The sequence below is a fragment of the Argentina silus genome (assembly GCF_951799395.1).
Source record: "Argentina silus genome assembly, chromosome: 1".
Classification (NCBI taxonomy): domain Eukaryota; kingdom Metazoa; phylum Chordata; class Actinopteri; order Argentiniformes; family Argentinidae; genus Argentina; species Argentina silus.
Window position 1 is genome coordinate 10,082,066 of NC_139655.1, and position 25,339 is coordinate 10,107,404.

The 25,339-nt window shown below is 39.0% G+C and overlaps 1 protein-coding gene across 1 annotated transcript; it reads right to left on the bottom strand.

Annotated features, from left to right (window-relative positions):
- Window positions 1-11,104: 11,104 nt before the first annotated feature.
- en2a (engrailed homeobox 2a) lies at window positions 11,105-13,727 on the bottom strand (the record flags this gene model as incomplete). Its single annotated transcript, XM_083666091.1, has 2 exons — window positions 11,105-11,421; window positions 13,247-13,727. The coding sequence occupies 2 exons, from the start codon at window positions 13,725-13,727 to the stop codon at window positions 11,105-11,107; spliced, it is 798 nt and encodes a 265-aa protein (XP_083522217.1).
- Window positions 13,728-25,339: the final 11,612 nt, after the last annotated feature.

A 25,339-nucleotide genomic window follows, 5' to 3' on the forward strand; every position in this document is an offset into this window, starting at 1 on the left:
AGTAAACCATAAGACCTGATAACATCATTTGCAACAAGCCCTAATTATGGAGCCAAAACACAGTGGAGTGGGACTGTGCTCATATACTCCACTTGACTGGCGACACCTGCCCTCTTCATGCCACACTTCCCCAGCTTGTCCCAGAACAGTGGAGCTGAGTCGTTCTCAGCCATTCATGTGTAACCTTCCCCCCCCATACACTCACACACACATGCACACACATGTGTGCACATACACACACTCACATCTGCAAATGAGGAGAAAATTATCACAATGATATCAGGCATTAAAGTATTATTTACACAGCAACAAATAATTCAAAGTTATTTAAGTTCAGCATGATCCAAGGTGAACTAATTATCATGGATGGTTTGAAAGACTTATGACTCGGCACATTTTCAAACTTAAAGATATGCAGTGGTACCTGAAGGATTATTTGAGCCATGAAAAAAAAATAATTCAGAGAAAATATTCATTCAGCATGATCCTGAAGCCAGTGGTTTCTGGTTGATACTTTTTTCAATGGCACATTTTCTTGAAATGTCCTTGTAGGGTCAATTCTGCTTCCTATCCAGTTGTACACATATTGATGAGTTGTTTTCAGTGAATTGGTATCCAACCTTTGTAAGAATAGAATGTATCCAGTTTAATTTCAAAGATGGTTGTTCCTCAAATGGTGAGGAGGATAACATATTGAGAGTCCTCCTCCCTTTGAGGATGGTGGATTAGGTCCTCTTGTTTTTGCATTGTGCAAAGTCTGGACAGACTCTATTCAAATACCACTGGTGAGGGAGAGACATCAGCCTCTGCCATTTTTAGGATGCACTGATACTTTTGGCAGACAAAGTATTCTTTTACCCTTGAAAGATCAACTAAATATCATTCTATCATCAAAATAGAATAAAATACTAACCCTCTCCTCCTTTTCCTTTTAAATAAGCAGAAAGACCTTAAATAGCTGGATTAATTATGAATTTAAATGTGTGCTTAACAGATGGCTTAGAAAGTAGTGCTGAAGAGCTGAATTTAGATTTGTTGGTTGTTTTATGTGGTTATGCTGCAAAAATCTATATTTGCATAAATCCTCCAATGTGGTTCAAGCCCCTCTCTGACAGAGCCCTTGCATACTGGCTTTATTTACCAATGCAGATTGGGTTCCAATCTCTGAGTGAATTTGTGCGGCTTTACTGTATGTTTGCTTATCTGTCCAGCCATCCCATCTATTCAAATAGCATCCCTTTAATTAAAGGGGTGAGGCTGTGTGCCGGGCTCATTCTCTTACTGGGACCTTTTCTCTTATTTTGGGACCAGATGGCGGAGGGGCATGGAAGCTCCCCTTTTGTCTGGACGCCCCTGTGAAAGAGGCTCTCCTCACTAATGTAATCAGTGGCACCGGAAGGGTCCATTCTGGGCTGTGAAAGGAGACAATTGGGTCTGGACACGTCCAGATTACAGAAACGCAGAGTTCATCTCCTGGCCCTGCCCCTTTGACCAAGGCCCTGGTATGGAGGACGGTCAGCTTTGATCAGTGGAGGGTAGAGGCAGTGATCATACCTCATGGGGGCCAAAGGCCTCCCCCCTGCCCTGTTTACCCTGTACTTGGCTACTGCTGACACCTCCTTCCGGAAAGAGCCGGGGGGGAGTGGGTTTGAAGGGGGGTGAGGGGGGGATGTGTACTATGACCTGTCTAGACACCGTCGCCTGTAACCGTGGTGTTGCCAAGGGGACATGATGAACTTTGACCTTAAATGTAGTTGGTTAAGAGTCACTCTGGTCATCCAAGGGGATGTTTTATTTTATTTTGAGGGGTTGGGGGGTGGGAAAAAGGTGGGGGTATGGATATGACCCACATAATACACAATCTTCTGGAAGGATCACAAGTATGAATGTTTTGACATAAGTTTCTCTCATGTTATAATTTCTCTTTTATTTAATTTTTTTTCATTCTATTTACAAACTTCTAACAGGAACCGCTACAAAACATCCCAGGACATGGTCACATGCATATGACACATTTTGTGTTAGGACATGAAAACGAACAAAAAACAACATTTGTGCTTCATTTGTTTGTAAGCAGATTATTGTAGCTGCTCACTTGGGGATGTTTATGGAAGGAGGATTGACTTTTTGTCGCATGGGGAGACAGACATCCTGCAAACACTAAAGAAGCTCCAGATGTATTTTCTGGATTTTGGATATTTCACAGCGGGACCTTCCTCTGACATCAAATTTCATTCCATTTTCTGTAAGTAATCACTGAAATTAATTTGTAGGCTGAATAGATACTGTATGCCATTTTTGACAAAGTTTTCTGTAAAACAATGTTTTAGTCACTTTACATTTTGACATTCAAATATATTCAAATATTTGAATGTCAAAATTTAAACTGACTAAAACATTATTCTGCAGTTCAGTAAAAAAGAAAAAAAAATTAAGTTAATTTCTGAAAATAGAGGTTTATTTTTGTGCATACCATCTGAATAGGTTTTTACAAATTGATGCTGAAAAGCAGTGTTCCGTTGTAAGCAATATGCACCTTTAAGTGTGCTATTGAATTAAGAAAATACATTATGTAGAAAGACCATCTTTTTGTATTTAGACATGAAGTGCTGTACCAGTAGAACATTTAAGAAATTATAATCTGGTCTGTTAACAGTCCTGACATAATTGGACTGGCCACCCTTTTGCTTTAAATGAGATACGTTGTTAAATAATTTATGTAATTGTCAGTGTCACAAGTTGTTTGTTGTGTCAATGTATGTGACTGTTAATAAATGCTCACAAAATGTGTATGAGCAGTTTGTCTAAATTTTTTGTGCCTTTTCTGAAGTAAATTACTTTTTAACACATCCATATTTGTTGTGCTCATTTTTTTCAGATATCAAATAAAGCCACAACCTAGGACTGTAGTTTGATCATTCTCTGTGATGGTTTTAATGCACATACAACATTGTCCAGACAGCTGCAGGAAACAGTGGTTGTTGTTGTTCCTGTGGATTAGGTGTAGTGATTTCACCATCATGGCCGCTGCTGCCACCCCGCCCTCTTGCCTGCCACTCAGGAGCAGTTAAAATGGCAGCATGCAGCATTGTGAGTGAGTGAGAGAAAGGGTCGCCCACTCCTGTGTGCTTTGGCACAGTCCATTGAACCATAGCCTTCCTGGACCACACCAAGCTGAGGGGCTCACTATATGTCTTTAGTTTCCATTAAACTGTGTTAACCAGTGGGGTAAGGGGGCGAGAATTATTGTGAGTGAGTGCTTATAGAAAGAGGGTATGCAGAAGACAGCACAGGTAGAAGGTGCTGATACAGATAACGTGTTGTGCTCTCTCTTCTTGGTACCACCATTTTCTCCATCATGTAGCAACAGTGAATGGTTGACTGTGCAGTGCTCACATAGGCTTAATGATAGAATTGATGTTTTCTCGCAATGGAAATGGGCGGTGGCAGACCAAGTAAAAGCATTGAGATTGGCGAATAGAAGTGTAGTTTGCAATAATAGCTCAATTTTGGCTGTTTTTGCCAAGCAAGTGTAACTAAGTATACAGTAGATGTGGTAAAGTAAAGCTTATCGTAATGCCTTGGATATGGTTTTGTTAACACCATCATATGATGGAAACAGTGGTTTCCTACACACAATTTCAACCAGCTACTTTAACATACTGTAGCTATTTTGATGTATTTTTGATGAGATTTGTGCTGTATCATTCATTCATCATGTTTGAGAAAGCAAAGATGGGTTACTGGTCTTGCATAAGATTGCTGCACCATTTTTCTGCAGTATCATGTCCACCATAGAACACTGCACCATTGGTATTCCAAAATTGTACAATGTACAGTATCAGAGAGAAAAAAAAAACATTTTTGATGAAGAAAGACTTGTCAGAGTAGTCTGAAACAAAAACTCCATGCCCTTGTCGAATGGTTGAATACAACTGATTTATCATTTCATGAGACAATTGACATAATTTATACCAAATACTGTTTTATAGAACATGATAACCTTAGTAAACCTTATTTACTATAAGTCTTCCCCTTAAATATGATATTAGTTAATAAGTCTCTGGAACTGTTTTTAGATGTTATGTTGATGTTTGTTTACTCCGTCAACCTTTAATGGGGATCATTTTGTATGGCTTGATGAATTCTCATTTCAAACGCTTTCAGGAAACATGAATAGTTGTGATGAAGTGGCCACACAATAGCCTACATAGGAGAGAAAGGTTGAATCATTGATTCAAAAATCTTTTTGTAGGCATCCTTGGTTATATGACTTCTTCTCATTGGCTCACCATGTGTTGGTGTGTCTTTATTTATTTTTTTGCAGTCGGGTGAGATGGTGGCTCACTACTACGAGGAAGATGTCATGCTGAGGAAGGGTTTCGGCGATGATGTTGCAGTTGTTGATGATGTAGTGACGGGTCTCTCACGGTGTGCCTCTGTTGGCCATGATGCGTAACCATAGTGAATGAGTGACAACCCTGTCCCCACAGAGCACAAGGGGGCCTGAGGTGAGTAGGATGTGCCCTTGACCCTGTCTGGCTTTGTGCCACCACACACACACACACACACAAACACACTCACACACACACACACACACACACGCACACACAAACACACACAAAAATACAGTAAAAAGGCTATTACATGGATGTGTCCAGACAAAATTCTGTAAATAGTCTTTAAAATATTTTTCCTCTGGCAACCTAAACCGCTCTCACAGTATGTACCACCGTTTTCTATGTATTGTGAAATTACTGAACCAAGCTAAAATCATGTTGTTTTTTTCCAAATTTTTTGATCTGATGAGCCATCACACTATTTCATACGTTTAGGATTTGGGATGTTTAAGTGTTAACATGATATTCTAAACCAGTACTTCCCAAATAGTGTCGGCCAATTCATATCGAGAAACAATGTTTTGTCCAAATGGAGGGTCATAGAAATATAAAGAAGCCTTGAGTCGCCACAAAAGGATCCTGGGAGCCCATGGTGCTAAGCTACCGCAGGACCACCAGTTAGTTTCAGGTCTCCTCAGTGCTATAAACAGCATCATGACTCTTATACCACATGATTCAGAGTCCGTTCAAATCATGAGATTTCAAAACTAAAAACTTGAGATTTGATGGTCAATGCTAAATTAAAGAATGTTTGGATGGTGTGGAAGAGATGGTTGAGATGGTGTGGAAAGAATCACATGTTTTTGGAAGCTGAATAGGGCTGAGCTTTCATGTTTTAATTGCTAAAGTGTAAAGCTCTTGAATAAATTAAATATTTTCACAATTAAATGTTGTCATACGTAATTCCTGTTTGATTTCTAAAACATCTTCTATTCTTGAGTTTGTCACAATGTCAAATGGATAAAAAGATAGATATGAAACATTAAATGAAATGTCATCAAATTGTCCATTGTATTTGAATCCTGTGCGTGGGACTGCATTCACACTGTAAGAGAAAGTTATTTGAACATGAAAAAAGTGGAATTGTACTGTAGCTACTCTATGTTGACACAGTTGCAATTGACTGAATCTGAATGTGAAATAAAGTACTTGAAATCATACATCATTAAGAAAACTTTTTTTTTTTTATCATATAGTGTGGGTCATTGCATCTGTTATCCATCTGTTATCATCCATGCTGTTTTGATAAATATGTCTTGGATTCAAATATTCAGTAACACTTTACATTGTTTCCCCTATACCTGTGTAGTAACACTGTAATTACTGTAGTGAACAACATGCATTAACATGTTTGTTACATAATTAGGTTATTGAATGGCATATAGAGTGAAGTGTTTTTTGTTATTACAAAAGAGGAATAAGGAATAATCGTTATTCCACTTTGAAATAATTCAAACCGCCCAACCCTATACGCAATTACAAAGCAAAATATGTTCTATGCGACAGCATGTTCATATAATGTTGTTACTAGAGTACTATAGTTACTACAGAGTTATAAGAGGAACTTGATGTAAAGTTCAAACGAATATTCCCAAGTAGTAGTAGTAGTAGTAGTAGTAGTAGTAGTAGTAGTAGTAGTATGCCCCTCGCATTCTCTCTATATATTCCAGGATTAATGAGTACAGTCTCAGCCTGCAAGTTCTTGTATATAGTTTTAGAAGAACTCAATTCCATTTAATTTCCAGTCAGTTCAAGAAATGTTATGACATTCAATGTCTGAACTGAAAAATCTGCATGGATGGTTTCAATATCGGCTAAGTAGAATTTCCCCCAACTACGTTTGCTATTGTTTTCATAAATCACCAGTCTCCCCTAGCAGAGTGTAAGTTTTAGTTTTTGCAAGTGAATCACATTGTCCAGCAATTCAAATGACTCTGTATCTATCTGCAATGCTTTTGTCAAAGCTTCAGCCATGATATTTCAAAGGTTGATAGAGATAGGAATTCTCCAGGAAGCCTTTTAAAGACGTTTGCAGATTCTTAGGTTTCCTATGACACTTATTCAAGTCCTCTTGAAGTAGAGAATGCCTACCCCAAAAATAGTAATTGGATATTGTGTATGAGAAAAACATCCTCATGGAAATGCTATATGTGTATATTTTAAATTAAACTTCTTGAAAAATGTCTATCATCTTTTTTCAGAAGGTCACTCAAACCCAGTGTGTGAAAGGAGAGTTGCCTGTGTGTGACTTTTTAGAATGCATCCGCTTTCCATTGTCTGCCCAGTCAAATTCTGCAGGCCCCAGTGCCCTGAGTTCCATACATGAGAGATCAAGGGTTACCAAGGTTCTATTGAGAGAGAAGGGCTCAATGTGAGAGAGGACAAACCGGACCACAAAATACTCATTTCCTTTGCATGTTAGGTGCCCTGGTGGGGATTCAGACAGGGTCACTGACACTACTGCTGGAGTTGGTGTTTGTCTCATCATTGTTCTTAATGAAAACCACTCCTTTTCTCTGTGTGTGTGTGTGTGTGTGTGTGTGTGTGTGTGTGTGTGTGTGTGTGTGTGTGTGTGTGTGTGTGTGTGTGTGTGTGTGTGTGTGTGTGTAGAAAGCTTGATAATGCATTGAGTTTGTCCAAAAGAAAAGTGGACCTGACTGTGGTAAGGCTGTGCCAGACAGGGGTACCTCATTTAGAAAGGTAAAAGGTGGATCTGTCTACTCTCATTCTCTCCACAAAGTCCAGTCACTGAGCCACGGCATTAACTTGTATTCTAACAAGATTAAAATATATTTGTCCTGGGGATTAGCATAGTTAGGTGCCCTTTTGCCTTTTTTTTGCACTAGTGCGGTGACAGTGGGCTTTGATCTGTGTTGCATGGCAAGTGTCCTGGCTTGGGCCTGGCCATTCAAGTGCCAAGTGTGAAATTGGCCTGATGTCATCCCCATTCTCCACCTTTTACATCTTTCACCACTTTAATTATGTTTCCACCACAAAGCCTGGGCACCTCCAAGCAGATTCCACTCTGGCCATAGGAAGCATTTAGAAACTATGGGTAAATGACACAGTAGGGGAGAGGGAGGGCATAGTGGGGTGGTTGCTTTTGTATGAGAGGTAGATGAGGGACATTGGTACTTTTCTGATATTTTTTCTTCTTCTTTCTCTTTCTTTCATTTCACTGTATACCAAACTGCCTGTAGGCATTGCACTTTTGAAAAGTCTTGTGAACTTTCCGAACACTGACTTCTTCTCTGTAAGATCCCTCTTTTCTATTCAAGTATTTAGATTAATGCACACATTATCAAAGTATAGTTAGGATTTGTTCAGTCTTAAAGCTAACCACCACTCAGACCATAGTATCCATTGTTTTATGTTATTTTAGTGTTAGAATAACATCAAATCAATGTTTTCCTCTGACATGATATCTTCCCACAATGTTTTTTTACTGTACATTACAGCATCTCAACCCTATGTGATTTCTCTCCAAGCTAATAGCACTATGTTTCCTGGCACTGGATAGCTTTGTTCACACAATCAAAATAATGGGGCGTTACAGTTTTTTGAAGTCTCATAGGGTTTGATGTTGGGTTGGAAACTTGGGAAATTGAGTTTCCCATTGGAACATTGAATATAGCTGTGTGTGTGTGTGTGTGTGTGTGTGTGTGTGTGTGTGTGTGTGTGTGTGTGTGTGTGTGTGTGTGTGTGTGTGTGTGTGTGTGCGTGCGTGCGTGTGTGTGTGTGTGTTTTAGAGAGAGAGACAGGGAAAGGCGGGGAAGGAGAGAGCGAGTGTGAGTTTGTGGGTGAGAAAGTTCTGTGTAGAGAATGGGTTACTGTGGGGCGGGGGGAACCAGCCACCTGCAGCCCTGACAGGAGGCTTTGACCTTCATGGGGCTCTCTCTCTCTCCCTCTCCCTCTCTCTCCCTCTCCCTCTCCCTCTCTCTCTCTGTTTTTTTTTCTTTCCCCTTCCCACCCAGCCACAGAAGTACAGACTCCTTTCAGAAGCAGTGGGGACTGACCGTCTGCGAGACTCTGGCCTTTCCCTCATCACGCCAGTCAGTGACTGTTAGGGGTTGCGTTCAAAGACTAGCGGTACAAGTATGGAAATGCAGATAAGGCATTGTGAAATACAAAAAAAAAACATAGGCGATACAAAAGCATGGGAATAGGTCGTTGTTCACGACTTTGCCTGGCACATAGTTTTGAAAGTTTTGCAAACATTTCCTGCGCTTTCCCCAATGAACCAGATGTATGTAAATAGTGAATAGATGTCTGTGAACTCAAATTGTGTCCCCAGTCCAAATCGATGATTTTTTTCTTAGAAGTTATATTCTGACCTTTTTTCAGAGTAAAGGCTCAAATGCCCCATTAGATGATGTTCAATAGGCATAAATTCGTTTTTTGTATTTAATTTTGTTAACTTTTTGGGGGCTCAAAGTTTTTGCAAGAAATACTTACTACCCGTTTTATGTTGTGAACACTAAAATAATTTACAAAAGTAAAATGACTGGGCTGCAATACAATTTGCGTCACAATTATGGACTAAGCGACCTCTGCGCTCTGCTGTGCCAATGGCGTATCCGTCTAACGGTATTGGGAAGAAAGAAATGCACATTGAATGATTTTGGAATCAGAAGCAAACTAGATATAATTTCAAGCGGTCAATACATGGATACATTGCCTAGAACACATGGATCATACTGGGTTGGTCTAACTCTCAGGGATACACCAATTGTGTACACAGTCTAGATAGTCATGATAGACTTTATACACGAAATGTTTTCTTGTTAATTTTTAAAGTTTTTTTCTTTTTTAACCTCTGCGGTCAAAAGGTGTCTACAACTAACTCCTCGGTGATTTACCCAACGGTGTTGGCCAAAACTCTGACGTCATTCGCAAGGCTCAACACAGTCTGTTTTCTTTCGGTGCTTATACAAAGAATGGCCATGCCTCACTGGTGTTGAGGCATCTTCCGTATGATAGAAAATGACACAAGGGAAAGTTTTCACTGTATTATCTTTAGGTTTATTTACTTTTCTTTTCCAGTTTCTCAGGAGGCAGTTAATTACACAATTAATACATACATGATACAAATTATGTACATTTATACCAAAGAATACTTTCAACGTAAAATAAAAATAGCACTGTATTATACAACTCCGTGTTGTAATTCCATTAAAACATTTTCATATATAGATAGTTATTCGCTGATGTAAATTCATTATGTCGTACCAGCAGTTTTCATAAAGGCAATAAACTTGAATCAAATAGTCTGCATTTGAAGTAATACTGCTTCTCTGATTCGGCACAGTTCTGTTTCATAAAAAGTTCGCAATTGAACTTTAAGGCAAAGTGTGTTCAGTTTGGTGGATTTTAATTCACACACACTTTTTGCAGATAAACACAACAAAACAATTCGAAAGGCAAAAGTCCACAATTTGGTATGGATACAGTCTAAAACTTAGCTCGATCATACTTTCGTCGACAAAGACCCAAGTTTATAAACACAGTTATTTGCCCTAGTACAACAAATTGCAGCTTTCATGCATAAACCATAAACCATTTTCATTCACAAAAAGAAGTTATTGCAAGATAAACAAGCAGTGTAAACACCTCAGAAATCTACTCTAAAGCAACACCGGTCATTGGATAGATTTTTTTCTCAATATAATCTATATAAATACACATGTGAAGTCCTTTCAACAACAATAAAAGAGATTTTCAACAATTGTTATACAGTTACTAACGGGTTCGCCTTCTTTTCTGATATATGGATATGTATATGCAATAATATGTATACAGAGAAAGAGATCAATGTGACGTTGGAAGTACGTCCCATATACCTTGTATCTACTTTGGACACAAAGTAGCCCATCAAGAGTGCGTTAAACGTTTTGTCATCATTGTCAATATGCTACAGAGTTGTATCTCTCACATTATAGGCAGCATTGTATCATTCAAAACATATTTGCTACAAAACAATGATTTATATTGCTCTTCAAAAACTATTTATAGAGGCATTGGTACATTGATATTACACAGAACACGCATATTTTGAATAAAAATTAACTTGATTTAGATGTACACAACTACATGTATGTCTATGTAGTAACATTTTAGGTAAGCTGATTGTTAACCAAAACAGTGCTACCCATCTCGATCACTTTTGTGATTATAAACGGTTTCTGTAGGACTATACGGATTTTCAAAAAAATAGTATCAAAATGCACTGTCCAATTAAATCTGCACATAACTGACCTTCAAAAAACCCTTGCTGTGTCCTTTTTACACAAACCACAACCCCAATAAAACCAACAACCATGAAAATAAAATATATTGTCAGCAATTTATTAAGATTCACAGTTGCCTGGATGCAGCAGAAAATATTCTTTGGACTTAAGCAAGTTGTTTTTCACTTCACTGACAGATATGAACGTCAAGTGCCAGGTAAAAGCGCTATATGTAAAATGGATATGAATAGCAATATAAAATGAAGCGTATAAGCATGTATACTTCCTGGAAGAAAACAACACAAGATTACAGTATATTGAAAACATACCTTTTCACATAATCTTTTCATAGACATGATATTGCAGAAATATCTATATATATTTTCGTATCAATTTATGCTGGTATATTCTATACACTGGCCCTTTATTCGATGAAATTATTGCATTGTAAATATACTGATCTGTTCTCTCTCGATATCAATCGCTATCTGATTTTTCGTCTTTTGACGTTGTAGCATGATTGTACAGTCCCTGTGCCATCAGGTGCAAGGCAAGACTGTTTTTTGCGCCGGTGGCCTTCTTGATTTTTGCCCTTTTGTTTTGGAACCAGATTTTGATTTGAGATTCGTTAAGGCCGAGTTCTTGCGCCAGGCTCTGCCGCCTCTGTTCGGTTAGATACCGGTTGGTTTGAAACTCGGTCTTAAGTCTTTGTAGCTGTTCAGCTGTGAAGGCCGTCCTTGGTCGCTTGTCCTCTTTGCTGGGTGTTTTCTTCTTTGGTTTTCGAGATCTTGGTCCTGTGGTTTGGGGAAATAATGTGTATTAGCCAAAACCAATCAAATTGTCAAAAAAGTGAAAGCTTGGCGTGCCAGTGTATTTATTTTGCGGCATCACCTAAATTATGCAAAAATAATGATTTTAGTATTATTTTGCCATTGCAATGCATACCAACTAAATTACGCCCACTCAAGACTCATTATACATATTAAGAATATTCATAATTAAATATTAGTTCCACAACTCTGAATTTATCGCTTTAAGACCATGACTATTCATTGGAAGAGATGAAGGCTAGATGGGTTAGATAGAGCGTAGGAGTTACAGCAGTAGGCCTGTAGTTATGGTCTGTTATGGTCATTGCAGGGATTGCTGAACAGAGGCCTAAAAGATAATCATCAAAAGAAATCTTTGTGAATAATTGATTTACCACTGTACACTCTTACATATAAGCTAATGTAGGCAAGTTGGTGATACCATGTGGAATACATTGGCCTAGATTCAGCAGGTCACTGAATTGGGTCTTTGGCTATCCAAATTACCCCTACGGTTCCGAGTTTGGGCTTTGGTAGATAACCAGGATGAATTGCATTGAAACAGTGCAAAATGGAAGAAAAAGAAATTGCCTCATCATCAAAGGCTTTAACCTACATAATATCGAGTAGCCCTAGTACGAGATTGCCTGCCCAAATGATTTGGTATAATGTGGTGAAGTCTATTTGGTAAGTAGGCTAGGCTAAGACTATGAAAGCAAGATGATTCAATATGAACATGCCTGCAAATTGTAGGTGGGAAAATTACTTTAAAACTGCAACTTAAAAAAAAGATATACAGCCTATTGGTAATAGGCCTACCAAACTGCAAAGGAGGAATAGAATAGTGTTGTCTACTCCAAGCTAACCAACGTTACATAATGCATGAGAACATTTTGTACTATACGATTTTTATACATGAATACAAAATGCATTCGAATATGACCTTGCCATAATAGAAAGGTTTTTCTGCAAAAAGCATGTGGAGTAGTAACGGATAGCCTACTCTGATTTGTATCTGCTAAATGCCGAACACTAGATCTTGGCTAGCCTACTCCATTGTTAAAAGTTATGAAAATGCATAAACAAAAGAGAGAGAGAGAAAGAGAAGTGTCGTGTAAATTAGCCTTTCCTACATCAAGTTCGGTAACCATAATTTTTTTAGAGATCCAGAAATTATCTTCAGGACCTATAATTTTGGCAACAATCGCGCTGATCGTATCTTATTCATAAGTAGCCTAGTCTGGTAAAAAGCAATGGCTAAAGCCACCGCAAAGACAATAGCATAGCCTATGTTGAAATTAAAAAAGGCCAATTTAGAAAAAAATATTTGTGCAGTGTTACTCCGAAATCGTTTTATTAAAAAAAAATATATAAGGCTAAAATAACTTTTGAGTCTAACCATTTGCATTCATAATTATCCCGCACACAAATTAGGCAGAAGCTTAACATTAATGAGAAGCCTAATATACGTTTAGGCTACATACGTGTTATAATTTCAGTACAAGATTATATTATGTGCACTTTTGGTTGTCTTAAAATTGTCCTATTAAAAACGTGTTTAGCAATAGCTTTGATGGACATTGAACAAATTCCGGCTAAATTGCGTTTTTCTTGCTCCGATTATGTTTTGCATTAAGCATTAAGAAATGTTGAAGATTTTGCAACATTTGTCTTCTTCTTACTATCTTTCACTTGTTATAATAGTCTTCACAGGTTTGCCCTGCTCTACTGAAAGAACTCGGTCAAGGCATTTGAGGTCAGTGTTACATAGGGTATTTCAGGTTACAAAAAAATGGAAAATGCATCGTACCTGATGAGGGCCTGTCCGAGTATCTGGTGCAGTACACCCAAGCTGGCCAGAGCATAGGCTGTTTGTTTGGTTGATTTGAGCTGGCTTGAGAACTATCCGAGTCCGAGCTCAGGCACTGATCTCCATTCTCTCGGCGTGGTTTCAGGGACTCTTCGGTCTCTATTTCACCCTTCTTCGCCTCGCTGACTGGATGAGGGGAAGAAACTCCCTCCGCTGGCACAGTACTCCCCACCTGCTCTGTTCTTGGTGCGGCTGGGCTGTGGTTCTCTCTGGTGGCGAGACTACTTTCTTCACGGTTAGTGTTTCCTTCTTTTTTCCGCCCAAAGTCCGGTCGTAGAATATTGTCGATGAAGAAATTGGTGACTCGATGCGTGATCTGCAGGTTGCCCGGCGCTTGTAAAAGGGGAAGGATCCCTCTGTTTGACTCATCCGCCGACCCTTGACGCTCCGCATCTCTGTTGCTATGATCATTTTCTTCCATACTGATACACTTTCCACGTTTCTCTCCTTAACCCCTTTATTACTCTCCCGCACTGAAATGCACACAATCCACTTAATAGGGAGGACTTAAAAATTTGTGGAATAAATTTAGAAAAAAACTCAAATATTGGGGAGTATCTTGGACACCATACACACCATGCAAACCTGTGCGATAGTGTCCACAGAGAAAAACATAGTTTTGGTCATATATCCCCAAACTTGGCTATCCTATATTGTTGAACTGGATATACAACATCTGTCATTTGCGGATCCAATGTGGTACTGTCCGTATTCAGTCTATTCAATAAAAGTGCTTCAATGTCTAAACTAAGGGTAAATAAAGAGGCTTCTAACTGATCCTGAAATACACTCACTCTGGAGTTTTGTTCTTATTTTCAATACGAGCCCCCAAGTGACGTTGCGGCCGCTATCCTAGACACGTGCCTTCGACCAATAGACTGGGAGAAATTTCACCATGTGACAGTGACTCGCGAGTAATCGACCTACGTCAAACCTCGCCTTTTTAAAGCAAAAGTGTTCTCTAATAAAACGGTGCGATGAGAACCTTAAATTCATCTGATGTAGGCTATATAACAATTAAATCGATTAATTTGGGTTTGAGTCTAATCTTGCTTTTGTGTATGGCCAATAATGCATTCAACTTCATTCCATGTTAATTTGCATTGAAAATATGATGAATATGTGACGGTTGGTTAATAATAATCATGAACATTATATATTAGGCTACATTGTGTGATTCTGTATGATATTTTAGTCCATACATCTATGGTTTTGTCGAAACTAGAACCAACAACGCTACCATGCACGCAATAAGGATAGCCCTATGCAGCAACAAAAATTGGGTTGGAGGTTAACATGTGAGTTCGTTCAGCTCGCATTGAACTATATCCTCTCTGGAATAAGTAAGCACTAGAAGTCTACAAATGTAGGCCTACACTGAATTTTGGTTCATATAGCCTAAGCTTGCTGAGTATTGGGCTTTCTTTTTAGCCTATTTTGGACCTCAAGTCTGCTTATGGTGCATTGTGTTGCATTTTGACATTAGACAAACATTTTTCAGGAGTGATGTAGGATACACTTAAATAGCGCTATTGCTGACTCTGGCATCGGGATAGGGCATGACCAGTCCAGGCCTATAGTTTCCAAAACCTAATAATTGTGTGTATAATTCTGGTTGCCAATCATAGACATACATACAGTGTGTACTTATTCTCTCCTGATATGCCCCTGATATTATCTAGGCTATTTAGTGGTAGGGTGATCGCTGTAGTCTGTGCTCGCGACGCCGCGGTCGAGTTAAAATGGGTCCATAGCCCTTTAAAAGGAATCAGTGATGCAAACAAACTGTTGTGTTCACGGCGCACATGATATAGAGTCGCGCCAAAGACAAAACTAAGTGTAACTTTACTGACCAACTCCTTGGTAGTTTTCTTTGAAAACAGGATCCATAGCGTGTGCATATAGATATATAGAGTTTAGGCCAGACTATTTTTTTTAAATCTTAGATTTCGCTGTGCGTAAAAGGGCATTGCTGACGGACTGAAGGAGCGTCTGAGTGAGTGAGGACCCTTGCACAATATACATATATATATATTTGTATTTAGCACTGGATTCATGCCGTCTTGCAAATATATCAATTTTGCTGACAATACACGATAATTCAATTGTATTTTTTAACATTGTGAGAAATGTTGTTTGACATTGTTGTTATAATACGCTAACGGGAAGCAGTAGGCTGTATGTCTTTATTGTGATTTTTTAGAAATGTATATCATGCGATTGGATATAGATCAGCCGAATTTCTACTCTACCTTCCCGTAAATACACATGGTATAGCCCACTGGCCCATGAGCAGCCAACAATTTACAGTGGTGTGGTGAAGTGTTGTTAGACAGCTTGTGAATCCGTCCCAACGTTCCTTGTGCTATTTATGTTTGGACACCCAGCAATAGGCTTGTGTTTAAGGAGTGTAGGGGGAGGCGAAATTACTCTCGAATAGGGCATTTTCAAATTACACTGCTTCTGTGGCATGCTAAGACTCTATAATTAGGTGCCTCGTTTTTTGTCTTACTGAGCCGCATTGTCCTGCGGGAAATAGCCTTTCAGTGTTTCAAAGAGAAGCCATAGGGCTCGTTCGGCTATGCCCTTATGTTTAGTTTGTTTAGTCCAGTCTGTTCAATCGATTGTTCAGGCTAACACATTTTTCGTGTTTAGTGGTTGTCTGCTCAACAGAGAATATGAGTATGAATAGGACTACACATTGTTTTGTTTTAGCCTTGCACTGGACCTCCTGCAAAAATGTTAGGCCTAAAAGTAACCTGGTGAATTTTAGAGAACGTTTGTGCTTTAAAATGTATCTTTAGACCGATTTTGCGTAGCCTAAATGCCCAACAGTGTACATACCGATAGTCTAGTAACACTGTAATCCATAAAATGCTAGGCTACATTTCCACCCAGGAGTTGATTTTCATTAAAAAAGAAATCTACGTCATCCATTTTCGAGCATTGCTTCACAACGCACGATATGGGAGCGGCAATGGCCCCACGACGCAATGCCCGTCTTATCTCCGCAGCTGATGAAGTGAAAGTTTGGAGTAAATTATGTAATTAGATAGGCCACTATCATGCTGTGATTGTTTCTCACTTCTGATGGATGCCCAGATTATCTTGAGCGCTAAATGAGCAGGAGACAATGGCGACGCAGACAGCCCGCTACCGCAGAGGCTTGGCCTCTAACCCCCCTTTGCCTCGCACTGTCAAACACAGCAAAACAGGGGCGACTTGAGGATGTGACCTGATTTTAAGTCGAGTCATAAATGATGGCCTTTATTCTGATAAATGGCATCATGAGGCTATGATAACTATTATGGTAGTGTCTACCTCGTCTGTATGTTGTGATGGTTGGGATTCTTAGAGATTGGGAGTGGTCTTATTTTGGGTTAGGGTTAGGGTTAGGGTTAGAGATTGGGTTATTTTTCATGCTTGTAGGTCAAATAGATATCTTGATCTGCATGGCAGCCTTTGGATAACTGGTTATCATTTTATAGCCCATTTATGGTGTTGTCTCCAAATCTGTTAACCAAGCATCATGACTTTTAGTGAAATGGGCATTCACTAGACACTCGTATCATCCTCACATTTTGTGGACGTCACAATTTTGTGAAATTCGCTGTTTAGACTGTGTTGTCCAAATAGCTGGATAGCTAATCCAGGCCTATATACATTTTCATCCAACAAATGGAACACATAGGCCTAGTCCTATTTTCAAAGGCATTTCAATGGATGAATGTTGAAGTAATAATAAGCATTCAGCCTAGCCTATATTTTACGTACCATAATTCGAAAGAGTGCAACTTCGTCGCCATTTTTGCAACTAAAAGCACAACCACATTGGTCCTTTAGTTTGAAGTTTGCTAAACAGTTACTCATCTCTCATAGGCTACATGAGATTTGCCATTGCGTCAGTTTGGCAGTAACGCCCCCTATAAAGCGTAGTGAAATGCGTTTGCTTTAGTGTAGGCCAATATGCCGCATTGATATATTTTTTTATTTTGCGCGCATGTAACATAATTAAAATTATCCTGTGTTGTTGTTGATCTAGAGAGCACTGCATATTGTTCATAATATTCAGCTGGTAGTCAATGGCAAAAAGCACACCGGTGGCCTAATTAAAGCTAATAAAAGCTCATAATAAAACTACACACCTGTTTTGCAAGCGTTCAGCCTACCCTTAGCATACTTAATTTGCTAAAGATTTCTTGCCTATTCGCACTTCCGCACCTATAATCCACCAGACAAAACATTGCGTCCTGACAGGAACCCTATACTTTTTCCTGAATGGACACTGCCCCAGCGAAGGAAATCAGATAGCCTACTCACCCAAAAGCAGTACATTTCAACAAATTCCTGGGGATTTCATATTGAGAACGGCTCCTCGTAGGGCCACCTTTGCCTAGAATGAATAAAGCCAAAGACAAGTCATTGTGTACAAGTCATTATAAATCACAAAAACAATGATCATGAAGGCTATATGGATGCTATCGTGATTAACCTATACCCCCCCAATATATTGCCTGTAAATATCAATAGAGCTACTGAAACAGTCCCAGTGAAAAGTTTCTTCACTTACAAAATCGGTCTGATAATTTAAGTTGCTTAACACTAAACATTACACGGAATGACGATTTTACCCTCATCGGTGTCGTTAAAGTGCCAATCTGGGATTGGTTCATCCACTTTTGGACATTTAAATTAGGCTAATGATATATATGATTGATACTTGAAGAATATAACTTAAATGCCTAATGAGCTTAGTTCAACTGTCTTAACCCATCAAAACCCCAAATATAAACTGGTTTTACGCCATTGTTTGTAAACAATGTAATTGTAAACAAACACTATGTAGCTTTAAAGCATGGTTAAAACTATAATTTTGATCTCATGGATGGTCAGTCCTTGCATCCATAGCTCTGTTTATACATTTGAGAGTGGTTAAATTTCACCAGCCCTATCCCTCAGCTGTTTTACCAAAAAGTGGCGGGTGACCGCTTTGTTGTTTGAATCCCAAATTGTCCCTTTAATCTGATGAAAATGTTCCTTAGTAAATACATGGAAATAACCAGTAACTCAGATGAGTTTATGTAAAATGTATGTTTTGCATTTATTTATTCTGTGCACCGTCAGGTGAGGAGGAAATATTGATCACCCATAAGGCCATGTATGCATACAACCCAAACCTGTCAAATGTTCTTCCAAACAAAGTAAATAATATACATTTCGTTTGTCCTACAGTGCGCCTGCTAAATGACTAACATGTTATGTAGGCTAAATGTTAAAGCTACTTGCATTCATAGTGCCCATGTTAGGCTTAAGTGAGACATATTTCTCAATTGCCTTCTTGAATTTGCATGATTAGAGAAGTGACAGTTGTTCAGTCCGAAACATTCAGTCTGAGGAACTTTTGAAATATGCTGGAGGCCTATGGGCCCTATTTATGTGGAGCCCCCATCCCTTTTATTGTTCAGATTGTTTTCTCATCTGATCCATATTTCAACTGATAGGAGTATATTCTTTTTGAGTGTATACACTACATTCGTTTTAAAATTACAATATTGCCTATGCTGAATTGAGCCTAACAATTTTGTATTCATCGTGTATGCTAATGTTGTTCCCCCCCCCCCCCCCCCCCCCCCACTGCTTTTCCATAAATCACATGTCCTTGTGAGCATGCTATGTGTCTTTTGAGTTCCTAAACTTATTTTTCCTCTGTTTTTTTCTGGGTAGGATTGTCTAAAAGACGTCACGAGGACTCGCTACTATGGATCGAGAACCCCCCACTACAAAAGGTGACGCGTAAGGATTTGTGAATGGACGCTGTGGTCTGTGCCAGCTCACAGATCATAGGGCTGTGAGACCGTTGCAGATGTGCCCTACTCGCACCCCTCCCTCCCTTACCCCCGGTCACCGTCCCTCCCGATGAATGGGTCGCTAAGATATCAGCTCTGTCACCAGGGGTCGGCCCAAATCCGCCAGCTTCCTGTGCTTTTCAAAACGTGAAAGCACGTCTCTCCATTTGATGATTCTGTATAATTTATGTGGTTCTGTCTCGGTGAAAGCTTTGCTTTTTTATCCTAGGTCACGAGCGCAGTCGAAGAACATATGAAATCCGCAAGTCCTCACATGAACGCTTTAAACGCCATAAAATGTATCTTTATTGTTGTCTATTCTTAACGTCGTGTTTAGTAAAGTTTGAGTGTATAACGTGGATGAACTGATAAACCAAGATTAAATCATCCTTTATACAATTATCATTATCCAGTCCTTTACGCAATGTTTCGTCAATCAAATAGACTGCCTGAGTCATGCTTGCCGAATGGACACTTGAAAATGTTGGGGTGGAGATGATTTATAGGTTTTTATAACTGTTAATCCGTCTGATCAGTCTGGCGTAAATAAGTAGCCTATCCTTTGAATTACGATTGTTCTTTAAGGATCGGTTGGGATTTCGCCATAGAGGTCCTAATCGAGTTTACCACAGCCCCGCACAAACCGCTGCTTGCCCCGAACGCAATTAAGGTCTTGCTCAGATAATGCTAATTGTATGCAGCCCCATCTATAGAAATTATTTATTTATGCGAAAGGGCCTTTTCAACTGTAAATGTATCAGACGTTTATCATGGACGTCTTTTTCGTTATTAGGCCTACCACACATGATTAGGTTAAGGCTGATTTAAAAACAAATGTTAAAGCTAGGCCACCTTAAATGAGCCTACTTTTTTTTTAATTGGGGGAACTTGCTGAAAACATTTTGGGAAGGCTTTACAGGTTGTCTTTTTTGTAACATAAACTTCTTCAGGTACAATTCATAGATATTGGCCATAGCCTGATGGGACACCTATTTCGTAGGCCTATCCCGTCTCTGGTCATTAGATCACTGAAGGATAAGTCTCATGGATGTACACATACAAAAAACATACAATTCCAAACATTTTTTACCATGAAATGCTATGCTTTGCCGCACTAATTACAATTGATTTAGAACTGAGATCAAACGCATTTTTCTTAAATTGGTGAGTGTGTTCCACTGTCAGTCGCATTGTCAAAGAAAATACATAGGACAACCTGTATTGCTAATTGTACACAAATCAGTAGTTGATGTTCTCCTTGTAAAAAATAAAATAGTTGGCTTCTTATTTATAAGTAAAGTATGAAGTTAAAATCAGAGATTGCAATCAGTAGCCTAATAGGGTCTATATGCCTAATAACGTTGCATTGTATACTTGTAACTTGGAATTTGACTCAATTAAAAAGTAAAGTTCAGTAGGCAAAAATCGATGTTAAATACATTTGGATAACATTGAATTAAAGTTGTTGGCACACAATGGCTGTCAATACACCGCCAAAATCACCATGTTGTTAACATGGGTTTTTCGTTCAAAGTTTCAAATATTCACTCGGTGTTACAATAACTCCGGTGATTTTTGCAATAGTTTCAGTTTATGTTTTAGTTTTAATTTAACGAAATACTTTTAATGCATTTATTGTGATCTTACATTGTAAATAGGTGTATGGGCGAATTTTGATTTCGGATTATACGGCTATACACTGCGTTATTAATTGGACTCTCACTGTACACAATTACTTTCTCCCAAAGTTATAGGAGGCACTTATTCATTTCAATAATAGACTAAGTAATTAACACATTTCCAAAGTCATTTCATAGACTAGCCTACCATTACTTGAGTACGTTTTGTGATCAAGCGTGATCATGCGTTGTCTTATCTCTCGGCCTATGGTAAAGTAATGGAGTAAATGATATATGGATTCGGGTAGGCCTATAGCCCCCACTTAATTCTGTCTGTCGAAATTGTTTAAATCGTTGTTCAGGCTGCACTCCAAGTTGTTGGCCTATTTCACCATCAATCTAATGGTAGAGAGCCTTGATCCGTTGACGCTTGTATTCACCAATAGCAACATATGAGCTTATCTACCTTGTCATGTTCATGAACACAAAAGCACGCACATGTAGCCTAGGTTTTACAGCCGACCAGACGGACGTTTCACGTGTCAGGACGTCTTACTTGTGACAGTAAAGAATGAACGCCACGTGGTGGCTATTTCCGTGAGGTTAATGGGTTTAGATTCTCAGTCATACAGAACAAATACCATGCAGGGGGAGGGGGAACTTTTATGAATGGCGATTGGCACTGAAAATCTGCTCCTTAATAAACCCAGTCTGATGACAATAAACCCATGCAATGTAAACATGTTGAAAGGTGGACCACACAAAAGCCTAACAATAAAGTAGTGGTTGGAGACCTGTTCCAACTTTTAGCAATGTTGCCCCAAGTTGATCGGCTGTTATAAGCCTGCTCCGCAGGGTTTAGATGGTCAACATACCTCAGGCACCTGTCCGAGGCTTCTGTAATCGTCTACGAGAGACCACGACAAGTGGAATGAGACAGATGGGAAGCACTTGTTACACAAAAACCCATAAGACTCAACATACTGTTGTATTAAAATGTTTATGCGTTTAGGACGGCTTTATCCGTTTAAAACATTCAGCTCAACTTTCTGCACCTACAATTTACTCATAGGTCTATTTACCTGGATCTTACGCCTATAGTATATGCTGTTAAAATGGCAAATGTAATAACTTAAACAGATCAACATTAGGCTACATTCTGGGGTTTCACTAAATACAGGCCTATGCTATTTGTTTCGATCTAAATTGTAAACCTACTCAGATGAATACATGTTCTCTAATGTTACTATGGCTAATTGCACAACGACCAAGATTTCAATTTTTGTTGGCGCGTCACTCATCAGTCTTCATATAACTATGATTAAACGCTAAAGTGGAACAAGTTTGGCCTGGGTGTGGGTTAGACTACTATCAAGCATGCCCATGCTATATAGCCTATTGTATAAGACTTACGGCACCGTTACAGAGAGGGACTCTATTTGTAGGCTATGTGTAATTTGCAGTGACCAGAGTAAACAGGGATAAAGGCAAAATTGTACCCCGACTATATTGACTCGACTAATTCTGTTTTGGGACAAGGACTCCAAATGTCATCGCGAAGATCAAATGTTTCGTCCGGCCACAAATTAGTTGGGCAGTTGGGATATGCTTTTAGGCCCAGTTTAGGCTACTTTAATTTGGGAAAGAGGTCAATCATTATGGGGCTATTCGACCTCTCTTCTTGTGTGGCATCGTGCCCTGCACTGTCCCGTTTAACTTGCCAAAATAGTGCTGGGATCTCATGAAAGCACATGTGCCCGATGAAGCCTTTAACCCCTCTCCACTAGAATGCGTTCCTAATGGTGGAAATGTGGTGCATGCACGTCGGCATGAGGTAGACCTAAAGTGAATAAATGACCTTATTCTATATTGAAATAAATTCAATTGCCTAAATGCCACGCAACATGACCATGAACTCAAACTTTTATATTTTGACTCAATTCGTTGTGCACCGCTGGCAATCTTCTTTAAAGTTATCAAAACACGTGTAAACTAATTATATTGGGTAGTAAGATGAAATAACAACTGAACGGGTTGGGAGTTTGTGTTCCACATTCTGCTCAAAAACATAGCTTTCATCAAGTAGGCTATTATCGATTTATCTTTCTCTTTGAATATAGACCCTCGATCATCGTGTATTCACACATACAACCAGAAGTCACATTTGATTGAAAATGCATATTTATGTCACACACATGTTGTTGCCATGCATGTTTGCATGGAAAAGTTCAGGACCAATACAAAAATGAAGAGACCGAACACAGGCCGATTCTGATAATGTATTATTGGTTTATTGGTCTTTCTATCATTTCATTAGTTAGATCACCTACAATAAGGCGTTTTCGTGACCAATAGGTCTTAAATTAGCCTTCATTTAATTCAGATGTGAATTTATGCATGAATTACTGCTCATACAGTAGGTCTATGCATCAGACCGTTTTCACTACAACAGTACCTTTCTCATCTCAGCCTGTTGCTCTGTTCTTGTGTCTTGTATCTTGGGTATAACGTGTTATATTATAGTGTTATACTCCGAAGAGTTTCATGGTTTTGATACTATAGCACCATTATGTTGCTGGCGTGATTGATGCGTGTATTTTCTGTTATCCATGAAAAAATAAAATAAGACTTGTGAACTTTTCTGCGAGTTTTCTTTCAGTCTCGTTATATATAGACCTATTCAGGGTAAAACCCCATCTCTAGGCTACCTTCGTTTGCACAAAGGCTAGACTGGTATTTTTAAATGAATATTAGTAGCCTATGCCATGTTGATTTACAAATTCTAATCCAGGGCGTGTGTGTTGAATTTGCACTCGAAACGATTTGGATGAGATGCATAAAATGCTACCGCCATCACCTGAGATTTATGGTGTCAACGGGTGATTGTCCTGTGGAAGAGAGCATCAGACATGGCATAAAATGCTGTACACAGCATTACAAGCTGAACAGCCAAAGCCCCATAATCTCGGTGCTGAACGACTATGCATATTTTCTTTACTCTTGCAATTATTGTAAGGAGATATATTTGTTCAAAAAACATTGATGATATCTATATGTATGTTCTGTGATATTCACAAATACATTAAGATTTGGTGTGCATTCATCACATTGTGGAGGCTTAGGTGTCCATGTTCTGCATATCTCACAATTTAGGCAGATATTTTACATTTTGATGTAAAGGATCCATTATTGTTATTTTGGAATCAAACATTTATAGATGCGTAGCACAATACTGCAATTGCCTCCACAATGTACTGTGCTGTAATTAAAGTGCCAAGGGGAATAGTAACGACCAACCTCGAGCCAAGAGACACTGCAACAGTCACCAAAATATCTGAATGAATAAAGAAAACAGTCTGAACGTATCAGCTATCACACTGACAAGACTTTTGGGGAAGTAGATAACGGAGAGAGCATGTCAACCGAAGACTTCTATTTGAATAGGATCTGAAAGGTCATTTCAGCTAAAATGGAGTGCATTTGCGGTCCGCTCACTCAGCGCCTGTGGCATCCACTGTAATTCATTATTCCAGGCTAGCCCTGAGAGAGAACGACCATAGTGGGCTGGGCTCAGTGTGATGAGGACTCAGTAGACCTGAACGACCCTCCATGCTTTTACATTATACATCACACAGAGAAGGACATTTAAGATATTCAGGATCCATTTGCAGAGGAAAAAGTGTTAATACAAATAAGTGTCCTTCAAATTCAATCATTTAATTGACCTTTTATGTGTGTGACAGTTTTGGAAGTTTAAAAAAAAAATGTTTTAGCATGAGTAAGTCCAGTTGTGGGTTTCTATATGGCACTGCAAACTCACTCTGACTGACAATAATCTCTCTCTCTCTCTCTCTCTCTCTCTCTCTCTCCCTCTCTCTCTCTCTCTCTCTCTCTCACACACACACACACACACACACACACACACACACACACACACACACACACACACACACACACATTTGCATGCACCTTCATACACATTTTCTTTTTTTGAGTGAGTTAATTCACATATCAGAGGGGATCCAAGCAATTCCCAGCAAGTTTGTGTTTCTCACCCTTCTCATGTTCCATTTATGAATCGAAGGGTGGCTCAGAGACAAATTCAATTGAATTCTAATATGCATGTTAATCAAGGCTTTTTCGTTAATTTACATAAAACTGCATGCAAATAAATATTAACAGAAGGATGACTACAAGATACCAGACCCTCATTCTGTTTTAAAATGTTGTTTTTGTTGATGGAGAACTGTGTGTCTACCTGTGTGTGTGTGTGTGTGTGTGTGTGTGTGTGTGTGTGTGTGTGTGTGTGTGTGTGTGTGTGTGTGTGTGTGTGTGTGTGTGCCTTGTTATTAATATCTGGAGTAATCTATGACTCATTACTGTACTAAGAAACAAGTCAATTACTCTTTGTTTTGATAAGACCGACTACTTGTTGAGTAAGTAGAAAGCGTAGAGAGTTGATGCCTTTGTCTTGTGTCCACTGAGACATTTGTATGGTTATTATCAGTTATACCACTAGGGGTCCACAGCTGTCATGTCAATGATGTCCAGACAAACTAAGAGGATAA